Consider the following 12,747-nt stretch of genomic DNA (forward strand, 5'->3'; position numbering starts at 1 on the left):
TTCGTCTAGTGTACTTTTATGGATTCAATGACAATGCTTTCGTTTTTTAGAGGTAACATCTGAAATTGATGATCTGGCAAATTCTGTAGCCAGGGAAGTCATTGGGAAGCATGGCTGGACCCTGGGATAGTGTGATATTTGGATCATTTCATGGGTTATGTGTAGACTGAGACAGAAATCTTGATGCTGCTAAGCCCTGGAATGTGTGGAGGGCCAGGTGCCTGTGCTCATCAATTGCCAGAAGCTCTTTTTACGAGGGACCTAAGAGAGGAGACTGTCCCCCTGGATCTTCTCCAGATGGTTAAGATGGGCAGCATTTAGGAAGAGGCCTGTGCAGGGGTGCCAGGAGATTGGCGTTGAAGTCAACTGGGCTCTAGAGTGGATAGAATGCCAGGCCTCCTGTGACTGGGACTCCTGGCATCTGCTGTCTCTGGTGCAGGATGCCCAGCTTGTGTCTGCCTGCCAGCTCCGTGTCTCCCACAGCTGCAGAGCCCTGGTGCACAGCCTGGCTTCTCTGGGTCCTGATTCCTCCTCCCTCCGTCACTGATCTGTGCATATTGTGTTACAACACTGCCCCTGTGCTTGAAAATAGCACCTGAAACTCACAGCAGAACAGCTCTGCTTGATGCTTTGGTATGAGAGGCCGGGCTGGAAAAATACGTAGGAGTAATTTGAAGATTTACGTGATTTCTGAGAATGTTGCAATCAAATGCTTGCCTTTGATTTTCCAGCTAGTAGCATCTCTGCCCTGGAAGGGACCCGAAACATCCCCTAGCCAATCACATTTTCTGTCCCCCTTGTCTGGTTTCAGAGCCTCCAGGACTGCATGACAGTGCCACAGGGGATGGTTACGATGATGTTGACGTGTTACCCATTCCTGAAATTCCTCCTTCCCCTGGAATGAGTAAGAATTATTTTTTCTCAGGAGAGGGAGGTAGTGCCAGGTATTCCCCGACAGGTGAGTGGGCACCTCTGTGTCCAGTCGCCTTACTTCCTTGTCACGGAGAAGAGGTATTTGGACCCATCAATGCTCACTTGTTCTTTACTGTCAGCCCCATATCCCTGATGAGATCAGCTCTTCCCTGTCCCTGGCATACTGTAGCTATTTCATCTCTCCTGAGAGGAGAAACATTGTGTCCTCTGCGTCCACATCCACCATCAGTTGGATGCAGACGTGTATGAGTTGCAGAGGCTATGTTCCCATTTCTCATGCCCAGATTGAGATACATGTTCTGACAGTAATGCGGGGCTCTTTCAGTTGTGGGAGGTATTCTGGAAAGTTTTTAAGAATCAATTTAATGTAAATTTGTGAACTCTAAGGACTTGTTTTGGGGGAACCATGTAAGCAAATGTTTAACATTGACATTACCCGCTGTTATTGCAGCATGTGCAAGGAACTCCATTAGAGTCACAAGTCAGCACAAGGAGGAAGCTCAGAGACAGTTTTCTCTCACTGTTTCAAATGACAGACAGAGATCGTCATTGCCTAGGACTGGGCTTTCTGCTTCTGTGTGAGCATGTGGTCCCCGGGGAGCAGGAGACTGGGATGTGGGTGAGCCGCTCCTTTGTGGCATCTGGCCGAGGACCCAGATTGTTCCCTTGAGTGCTTTTAGGTCCGGCTTGATCGGTTATTGAGGAGCTGAGGGTTGGTGATGTGAGGTGCTCTGTGGAGGTCATCTCCTGCCTCCATTCCTTAGGACGCCACAGCAGACCGGTGCGCAAGGGAGTGTTCACGTCTCTTTCCCCTCCTTGCCATTACTGGTCCATCGCCTTTCCCATTGTTAAGATGAAGACAATACTTTGCACAGCACAGCTGAGTCACTGTGGAGTAGCTTTGTCTAGACTTTCAGACAAGCTCTGGGTCCCCACACGTATTTTGTCCCCACTTAGTACTCAGCTCACCAAAGGACTATGGCCCTTCGTCCCCGCGGACACCACAATTCTCCTGACTGTTTCAGGCACGTCTCTGCAGTGTCCCAGGGAAGCTGTCAGCTCCAGCCTGGGAGAGCAGGGATCCTCGCTGGTGCTGGGAGAAGAGGACCCTGGGTATGATGACGCTGATCTTAGCACCGTGTAGTGCCACATGGAGCAAATGACTCTTCAAGGAGTCCTTCGTGACACTGTTTCTCAAATAAATGAAAATCCTGTCTTCCTCCTTGTTGCAACGTTTTATATGTACCTGTGATGAAAAGGATTCTTCACAATAAACACTCTGAGCTTCACAGATGAATTCTGGCCTCATTAGCATCTATATTCACCCCCACTGGCCTTGGAAAGTGCTGTCTTCAAAGCACCCCTTTCCCCAGGTGAAACCTCAGGTGAAAAATCAGCGTTCTCTCTTCCTGGTTAGTAAGCTCATCCTTCCTTTAGATGGAGAGAAGTCCATGCTTTTCTTGACTAGCATACAACTCTGTAGTCTGGCTCTGAACTCATGCTTACTCTAGGGAGAGAAACTCAAAACGTGTAACTAAATATTCCAAATCCTGCCCATCTTCTACTAAAACCTGCACGTGAGGTTCAAGGTGATCAGGGGGTTGTCAGGCCGAAGGGAAGTGGATGCAGCTCCTCTCCTTTTAACCAAATTTTATGGAATATCAATAGCAAAAATCTACCTCAGCTAACCTTGAACATCACAGGGATTTAGAGGTGCTGGCTCCCTGTGTAGTTGAAAATGCACATTTATCTTTTGACTTCTCTGAAACTTAGCTACTTTTAGCCAGCTGTTGGCTGGAAATCTTCTCAATAAATAGCCAACTAACACATATTTTGTATTTCACGTATATTTTATACCATATTCTTGCAATAAAGTAAGCTAGGAAAGAACATGTTTTTTCAAATTGTCACAAATCTCCAAAAACTTTCCAATATATTTATTGAAAAACATCCCTGTATAAGTAGACCCAGTGCAGTTCAAACCTGTGTTGTTCAAGGGTCAACTGTACTGCCTAACAGTTTATTTTACTCTAACTGCATTTCCTTCTTTTCTAGTTACTCCCCAACATCCTAAATCTCCCCCTCCTCCTTCAAGTTGAACTTTCAGTAGTTCATTAATCCTGTTGTTTCCCTTCCTTTGCCATTAGTGTCTCTTGTCCACTGATATTATTGGCTGTATTTCTGTAGACACCCAATCACTCTGATCTCCCCACTGAAGAACCTTCTTAAATGTTTGCATTTGCTTCAACCTCTTCCTGTCCCAAATGAGCCTCACACATTTACTGGAGTTGTACCAAAAGAGTAGAAAGAGCTGTGGGAAAAGGGGCAGGCGGTCAAGCAAAACAAACAGAACAGCCCTTCTCACACCCACAGGGCCTGTGGTGATGGCTGAAAAGACACACTAGGCAGGTGTGGTTTCTGCAGTGTAAAGGAAGGCTCAGTGCTCACAGGGGCTCCGGAGAGGCCCCCCCACCCTCTGCCGCTTCGGAGGGGATACCTCAGCCTTAGGGGGCCTGGGGGAGATGCGGGTCTGCAGATGCTGAGAAGACTTGGCTTGCAGCTGGCGGGTGGCTGGCAACCACATGTTCCAGGAGGGCGAGGCAGGGACATGGCCCTGGCTGCCTGGCGGATCCTCCTTCTTCAGGGTTACAGGAGGACCAGTTTCCTTGTGCACAGCCTCACCAAGAGCTTCTTCAAAATTGGATAAGGCTGAGCAAACCACCAGCAGGTCAGAGGTTGCCCTGAGACATCCCTGAACCAGCAGGCGAATTCTTCATCCTGGCCAATGCTCACACATGGGAAACCCTTGGGCCACCAGGACCACTTCACGGGCTCATGCCCCATGCACCACGTCCTCACCTTCTGCCCTAGTCAGACCTCTATCCACAGAGCAGCACCTACTCTTTCTTGCTCCATAAGAGGCCATGCCTTATGAGTGCTCACACCCAAATCCTAAGAACCTCTGTATATTCAGCCTTTAGAGGTTAATGTGGGGCAGTTGGAATTCTGCAAACTAATGGGGTAAGAACAGAGACCTTGCCCGTTCCCCCTTGTCACACACCTGGCTCCATTTCCTGCCACCCCACACTTTCCCTGTCACCCGGTACCCCTGCAGCCCACCTCTGTTCTCCGCTCTCCCTCTGGGCAGCCCAGTCCCCAGGATGAGGAGGACCAGGAAGAGAAGGGCCCCAGGATGAGGCAAAGGGCCTGGGAAGGAGAAGACGCCAGAGGGGCAGGACTTGGACTTGATCTGGTCCTTCGGCCAAGAGCATCTGGAGATGGGCAGGGGCATGCGGACTCTGCCTTTTGCCAACAATTCAAGAGAGCCTGGAGCAAAGAAGCCCCCACCTCAGACTGTGAGCCTCATGGGCGCCCCCAGGCCTTGTCCTGAGATAACTCCACTCCACTCCAGTGTGGTCCAAGGCCGTGCTGGGCACTGATGATAGGAAGCTTCCCTGCTCCAATAGCCAGGGGGCCACGCGACCTCAGCCCCTTTTCCTGGGCTTCCCCGACGAGAGCGTCCAACAGCTCCTGCTGAGGAGCAATTCTCCTGGGCAGGGGAAAAAGCACCATCACTTTTACCTTTTCAAGGGAAATTATATAACAGATTCTAAACTTTTCTTACCTATTTTTCAGTATGACAGATGAACAAGCAAAGGAGATTATCACAGGAGAGGACACATTTTTACAAGGAATATGTAAGTAAGATTCAGAGACAGGTAAGCAGACATACTGGCTCACTAGTAAGACATACATGTCTGCATGAGACTCAAATCAATACACTGAGAAAAGCTACATTGAGAGGACACAGAGATAACAAACATAGGACCAACACACCCAAAAAAAGGAACATAAAAAAATTGAAACAGAAGGAAAAGGCATACATTCAAAACAACACAAGAGAACAGAAATCTACGTGGCAGTGGCCATACACCACCAGAGTTGGCATATCCTTTCCGTATCATCCTATCAAACCTCCCACCCTGTGAGGTGACCATCTCTGAAAATGATGGCAGAACTCTGAGCAGTCACTCACTTTCAGGATCGGAGCTCTATCTCCCAACTCATCGTGTTTAATTATAGAAAATTATCATCCACATAAGGTCTAATAGTTGAATATCTCTTGGGCCTCCACAAGAACAAGAGAAAGAGGCGAGGAGGGTAGTGAGCTTCTGCCTTTCATTTATCTATCAGCACATCCCCCGCAGCTGTGGATTTCAGGCAGCTCCCAGCACATCATCCTGGGTGTACCTGAGAAAGAGGGAAAGAAAGACAGAGAATACCAAGGGGCAGGAAGGAAGGGGGGCAAGGGAGGAGAAAGACAGTAGGGGTAAAGCAGCTGTTACCTTTATTTCAGACTTCAAATATCTTAGGATGAGATCTGTGGGCTTTCTAAGCTTACTGACTTTGGAGCTTCTATATTTGGTTTTTATTTAATTGTTGAGTTATTGAAACAATTCCAAGTGTGTTCTATCTAGATAAGAAGAAGAAAATTGAAAATAACTGGTCCTAGACAGTAACTTGACAAAATCTATTAAAACTTACATGTGTATCCTTTGATTTAATAATATGAACATTGAGAGTAATCCTATGGTAACTCACCAGGATGTAGAGATACATGTACAGAAATATTTGTCACAACTTGTAAATGGGAAAAAAATTGAAAACAATCAGACTACCAATGAACAGTCAAATGGTTAAATGAACTGTAGTACTATTCTCACATGAGTGAAGTAGTATGCCATTGTTTTGTAAATGAGTTAGATATACCTGGAGAGATATCCAAGATACATTGTTCAGTGATAGAAGGCAATGCAATAATAATGTGTATCATATAATCCCAATTTTGTAAAAGCAAATAACAAGACACCATCAACACAAACACTTCTATGGGTACATGAGTTTGGATATGTTTCAATGAAAATGGAAGATTTTGGAAAATGGTACTTACCAGTCTGTTAATCGTTTATACCAGGAGGATGTCAATGGACAAGGAGGCATGGGATGTGATTCACTTCCCTTTTTACGTGTCTGTATATATCTTCCTTGTTTACAACAAGTTCTTCAGAGAGAATTCAAGAAACACTAACTTTGAAAAGCTGGTGAGTGCCCCCTGAGAACTGGCATGGATCTGATGCAGAGCCCATGGAGAAACAAGAACCCAGAAAATATTTTTCTTGGAAGTCAGGTTAAAAAATAGTTTCAGGAAAAGGAGGATGGTCAGAGTGTTCTATTAAAAATGAGATAAGCCCTCAGATATTCTAATTGCCTGTAGTCTAATAGAGTAGAGCAGACATAATTGTATTATATGGAAATTGCTCAAATTAAATATTCTGAATAAAGCACTTTTTGCTTTGTTGATAATTCAGCAATTTCCAACCTAATTGCCCTTACAGGATGGGTCAATCACAGCTCCCCTCAAATGAAGTACGAGGTGAGTGAACTCACCTGTTTTCTCACATCCCCCACAGGCTACTCAAGTCATGCTGTGCCCAGGCTCACTGATGTTCCAGGTCATTCTTTAGATGAGGGACTCCAGACGTGGTCCACGCTCACACCCTCACTCTCAGCAAGAGGAACTCATTGAGAACCTCCTGAACATCCTGTATGTTCTTTCCTGGGATGTCTTGTCATCTGCATTAAACAATTCTAGGCACCAGACTTGGGTGTGAATTTCAAAGTTGAGGGTGGGAGGGGGTCTAGTGGAAGAATGGACCAGCTCTCCTTATTCTGCCCTTATGTTCCTGGACCAATTTAAAGCTCAAATTCTGCATAATTGTCTCTCCCTTTTCCATTTCTAATTCCCTAGGTTACTTCTTCCATTTATTACTCAAGCCCATGTACATTCTTCCTCACTCTTTTCTCACGTCTACTTGGTTATCAAATCCTCTTAAAGTCAGTCTTTCCTCTCCAGCCTTTCCTCTTGTTTCTTCAGGTTGTTGTCGTTTCCTGCCCGTCCAGTTAGGAAGCCTTCTAAGTGATTTATACTAACCATATCTCTCTTCACCATTAGTAGATGGAGACAAATCGGCCCTCACCCTCAGCCCTGCACCCAAGTGGGACAGGAAGGCAAGGAAATCAGACCTAGGCGGAGGAGACCCAGAAGGAAGATGGAAAGAAGAATCAGCAATTTGGGCTCCCCGGGTTCTACAGGTGTGGATGGAGGGGTCTGACACGCTTGAACTGTTACAGAAAGAATTTCAGACCAGTAACCTTCTTCTTTGAAAAAATATTGCTTCAAGATTGACAGCTCTTTAAAATGTAAACATGATCCTCCTGTGATTCTTCAGGGGAGATAGAGAGAGAGAGAGAGAGAGAGCCAGCTAGCAGTGGCCAAGTAAAGATGACACCCCTAAAACACCCCACCACACAGTGAACTTGGGGAGGGGTTGCTGAACTAATACAAGACCTGAGAGTAGTGGCCTAGTTATAAGCTGAGCCCAAACTATTAATTAATGGTTCTGGGTGCTGTTGGGGGTCCATCCTATGCTCATTCTTGTAATCTTCATAATTTCTAGCAAAGCATGGGGATTACAAGAAGCCCAGGGCTTCTGCCAGTGCCATGTGCACGGCCATTTGTCATAGGGAAGTGACGAAAGCAGCGCAGAGTAAGTGTATCCACCAAGGTTATTATATTTTACTCAGAATTCATGAGTCAACAATGACAAAATAGAGAAGTGGCTACTACAATTTTACTGTTAAAAATCAATAAAAATTAATGAAGAATAGGGGAGGATAAACCTCACCATCCAGATTCGGGAGAGTTCCAGGATGAGCTGTGTTATGGATCGGATGCTCAGAAAGCAGCCGGGTCTTGATGAACAGACTTGCAGGGTGTTCAGACTTAGGGAAATAAACAGCAAAGTCTATGTTGCTTATGAATGAGCCTTTTGTGAGGGCGGTCTGGGAAGGTATATCATCCCACCATCTGCAACAGAAGCCAGAAAACTTCTCTGCACGGTACTGCTTATGGCAGAGCAGCCAGAATATCATGTGGGGAAAGAATTTATAGGAAATTCTTTTCTATAAAAAGTGCAGTTCCCATATTAAGCTTGAAGGCCTGTCCCGTTTTGTTTGGTAAGACCCACGGGATGTCCGTAGATTGTCCCAGAACTTAACAGGTAGTTAACACCCATAAATACTTTATCTGGGCAGAGTGGAGAAAGTCACAAAGGCACGAATATGTCAGGGATGATCTACCATACCAACTTCCGATGTAATGACCCAGTGTGACAGGTAATGCACGATTTCTACAGGGTCAGAAAACATAAGTTGCAGCATTCATTATGACAGCATAACTAAATATGATCATCGTAGAGCTACTAAAACCCTGCATAGAATTGCTCACTTCAGCAACACCTAGAGTAAGAAGTGAGGCTGAGAGGATTTGGATGTGGTACACAAGACCCGTCTAATACAACTTAATTTCAAGGTCAGAACTAGAAGACAAAACTTGGCACAGACAGACATTATCAATCTATTTTTGGCTTGGGTAAGATGGCTTAAAAGAATTTCTTTCTTGACCCAGAGTAGTAAATCCTCAGTTGTGGAACCGTCACACTAGTGCCTTTCTATATCGTGCAAACTTCTAAGATTGTAGCACCACAGATGAATTGTTCAACTAGGGTCAGATGAATCATAGGACTTACCCAGCACCACGAATTACCAAAAAAACAGGCACAAACAGGGAATCTATCTTTAGAATGCCCCCACACTGGCAGATGCACCTCCTAAAAGTCCTATTTTCAGGTTGAGATGCAGCTAAGCACTAACTATGTGAGTGTTAACAAGTTAGATCAAAGAAGCCAGTTAGGTTTGGGGCTTCTTGCTATTTATATTTTGTTAGTCATATAGGTAGAGAACTTATGTGATTAAGTTTCATCATCCGGTCAGACATGTTTCATAAATACATCCAGGCTTATTCATAATCATTGATCTTGACTGAGTGTTTTATGTCCTGACAAAATATTTTTAGATAAGAATTTCCTTGGGTATCTTCCAGCTGGAAAATCACTTAAGAATGTATTTTAGGAGGTCTGATTGAGATTAACACTGGCTTTGATGCCCTGGTGCAGGGGTTCAGCCAATTTACAGACCTGTTGTTAAATTTTTCCCTGCCAGAGAGATCGATTTACGTCACTGATACTAAAAGAAATGACATACATGTTATGGAGCTGAAAACACTCACATAATAATGTGATTTTCATTTCTCGCTTTATATTTTTATCAAACTGATATATGAATTTAATTACAGAGCCAAAAAATGGACCAGGCTTCTGACATCAGTCCTCACTTCTGCCTTCCCTAAATACTGACCCAGACGTGTCAAACATTTTTAAGCTTTTTGTTGATTTTTTTATATCTCCCTCAATACATTTATATGATACATTTGTTTTCGTTTCTAGTCAGTCATCCTCTGCCTTTTCTATTTCAATGAGAACTTAGCACACTTTTATCCAACTCTCCCCTTCTCTAAATCCCAATACAGTCTCTACCTGCACAAGTAAACCCTTCCTATATTCCTAGCCTCCTAATATAGAAATATTGTAGTTTTAGTAGACTAATATTCATCATTTACATTATTATGATTATATACACTACCCCTATTGAGTCACATAGCATGTGAGAAATGCTTTTTCTTTTTCCTGCAATATTTTAATTTTCTTTCATTACATTATTTGGTTAGTTTATATGTTTAGTGCTAATTTTACCCCCAAATCTCTGTTAATTCTTTAAATTACTTCACAAGACACTCAGACACTTATTTATATGCTCTATCAATTTGATCATCTTTAAGAAATCTGTCCCAGATCATTCTGTTATATGTACACTTGTCATTCTGGGGTTCATTTATGTAGGTTCATCAAATGCCCTTAATCATACATCCATCCTTTATACTCTTAGTTTCTGAGTTGTTTAAGAAATAGAGGGAGGGTGACGTTTAAATTTGGACCAGGTTCTGTGGTCTCACCCAGCTGGCATGTCTATCTGTACATGAGGCCCCCACTTATATAAAAGATTGAAGATATTGAGTTCACTAAGGACAGCCTTTTCTTAGAAAGTGTGAAACTGTGTTTGAAACTTCTTTGTAGAAAAACTCTGTTATCAGTGAAGACATTTGTGTGGCTGAATAGTTACTATAAATTATAATCTTCATCACTGCTCAGTGATTCTTAGGGGGTCTTGGTGTTCTCTGTCCAGTGTGGGTAATGGTTATTTAGAAAAGGATTTTGATTTAATTGACTAATATCTTTATTGTGTCCAAATTTGAGAATCTCAGAATTTTGCATAGCCTTTTTGTCATTTTTTAGAGTGATAGATCCAGTTTTTGTGCAGCTGAAGGAGGCAATTTTTGCAATCTTATCTAAATGTTCCAGATATAAGAAAATGGAAACCTCTAGACTTTGTTGGTTATGCTCTTGTTTCCTGCTGTAACCTGGAGAGAGTCATGTAATCTTCACAAACTTCATATTTTAAATCATTGAGTGGGAACTCTGGAAATGGCAGAGTACCTTGGATTAAATAATCCTCACAAAGATAATAACTATAAACTCTAGGAAAAAATATATACCACAGCTATTTGAAGATACTGGAGAGTAACTAACTTAGCTATGGTGGCTTTGTCTAACATATATTGTAATTGGAGTCCCAGAAAGCTGGAGGAAGTAAGCCCATGAACGAAGTAAAATGCCCTGAGTGAGATGCCTGGCTGGGAAGTGCAAGTGGCTGGAACTCAAGCAGAAAGTCGTAGTCTTCCCATATTGGGGAATGAGAGAAGGAGTGTGGGAATGCTGAGTGGCTAGAAAATGGTGGTAATAGTGGAAGGAGAATCTCACAGCAGATGGACCTACAGGTGGAGATGTCCTGAAATTTGCATGTAAATTCTTAGATCTTTGCATGACATTTGAAATATGCATGATCAAGAGAGACATCACAGATGCAGTGGAAGGTGGGGGCTGGAAGCCGTAGGGAACAAAGCAGAGGACCTGGCTGCTGCCAATACCAAGGAAGAAAGAATTTAGAGTTTAAAGAGCTCAAACTGCCTGTAAGAACAAATCAACCCTTTTTAGAAAACACACCAGAAGTTAAAGCCTCCACATCATATGATCTATAATGTTCAATACACGAAATAATTACTAGACATGCAAAGAAACTGAAATGTGACACACAGTTAAGAGAAAAAGGAATCAGCAGAGCTGACTTTGAGATGACTCAGATGTTGGAATTAGGAGACAAGGACTTAAAGCACCTATTTTAAATATGCTTATGAATTAAAAAGAAACAATGCATAATGAGTAAACCAATGGCAGAATATGAGCACAGACATAAAAATGTAGAAAAGAACAAATAGAATTTTGAAGAACTGAAAAGGAATGATCTGGAATGAAGAACAGTCTGCATGGGTTTAACAGCTGATGGGAGGTGGCCAAAGTAAGCACTGGTGAACTGTAAGGTGTGCAGTGAAAGTGAGCAATCTAAAGAGCAGAGAGAAATGATTGGGAAAAAAAGAGCTATGGTGACTTCTGTCTAACATATTTATAATAGGAGTTTCAGAAAGAAGGTGGGGGAGTGCGCAGGAAAAGATTGTCAAGAAAAAAGGGCAGATAATTTTTAGATTTGACAAAACTTAAAATTAAAAGATCAAAGAAGTCAGTGAACAACAAGCAGGAAAATTACAATGGAAACCACATCTAGGCGCTTCATCATCGAGCTGATAAAAGCAGATACATAAAAAAATCTGGAAAGCAGACAGAGAAATGACACACATACATGTGTACAATGACATGAATTATGATTGACTTTGCATCATAAATAATGAAGGACAGAAGACAATGGATGAACAATTCAACAGTGATTTTTTTTAAGTTATTAATGTAGATTCTATATCCAGTGAAAATATCCTTCAAAAGTGAAGGTAAAGACATTTTATGATGAATTAAAACTGAGAAATTTTGTTATTGACAGACTTTCACTACAAAATATGCTAAGGGGAATTCTTCAGGCCAAAATGACAGTAGATGGGAGTGGTTCTACAGAATGTAACAATTAGAACTGTAAATGGCGAACATGAGAAACTATGAAAGGTCACATTTTCTTCTTAATTCTATAAAATACATATGACTATTTGAGGCTATAATCATTGAAATAATAGTCAACAAAAGTCATGCAACATATAATACATATGACAGAAATGGCCCCAAGGATGAGAGTTAATAAAAGTATATTGATGCAAAGTTCTCATACGTTACTTGAAGAGGTATAATATTAGCTCTAGGGAGACTGTGATAATAGTGCATATTAAATTGCCTTGAGGAACCACTCAAAAGTGAAGTAAAGATGTAGCTATAAACCAGTAGAGGAACTTAAATAATATTACATATATTCAGTTAACTTAAAAGAAGGCAGAGAAAGATAAACAAAAGAGAGATAGTACAAATAGAAAATAGAGAGCAAAAGAATGAAATTCAATCATATTATAATTATATTAGATTTAAATAGACCAAACCCTCCAATTAAAAAGCATAGGTTGATTGCCACACACCTATTGGAGCAGCTAAAATAAATAATGGGGTTCATACCAAATGCTGATGAAGATACAGAGAAACTGGATTTCCTGCATATTGCTGGTGGGAATATAGCCACTCTGGAAAACAGTTTGGTAGTTATTTCAAAACTAAACACGCACTTATCATATGATGCAGTCATTTCACTCTTGGGCATTTATCCCAGAGAAATAAAAACATGTTCACACAGAAACTGTACAAAGTATTCTTAGCAGTTTTATTTGTAATATCAAAATACTGGAAACAGTCT

General features: G+C 42.2%; 2 protein-coding genes across 2 annotated transcripts in view; one reads left to right on the plus strand and one right to left on the minus strand.

Annotated features, from left to right (window-relative positions):
- Positions 1 to 2,140, plus strand: part of LOC118924781 (antigen WC1.1-like) — a 40,575-nt gene extending 38,435 nt beyond the window's left edge. Inside the window, exons 13-14 of the mRNA XM_057492318.1 lie at positions 812 to 904; positions 1,959 to 2,140. Coding sequence (XP_057348301.1) covers positions 812 to 813 — 2 coding nt within the window. The 3' untranslated portion in view covers positions 814 to 904; positions 1,959 to 2,140. The remainder of the gene's footprint in view (positions 1 to 811; positions 905 to 1,958) is intronic.
- A 1,230-nt stretch (positions 2,141 to 3,370) lies between these two features.
- Positions 3,371 to 12,747, minus strand: part of LOC118924780 (antigen WC1.1-like) — a 47,236-nt gene continuing 37,859 nt past the window's right edge. The window contains 1 exon segment of the mRNA XM_057491278.1: positions 3,371 to 3,642. Within this exon segment, the coding sequence (XP_057347261.1) occupies positions 3,371 to 3,642 (272 nt within the window).

The sequence above is a fragment of the Manis pentadactyla genome, chromosome 14 (genome assembly GCF_030020395.1).
Source record: "Manis pentadactyla isolate mManPen7 chromosome 14, mManPen7.hap1, whole genome shotgun sequence".
Classification (NCBI taxonomy): Eukaryota; Metazoa; Chordata; class Mammalia; order Pholidota; family Manidae; genus Manis; species Manis pentadactyla.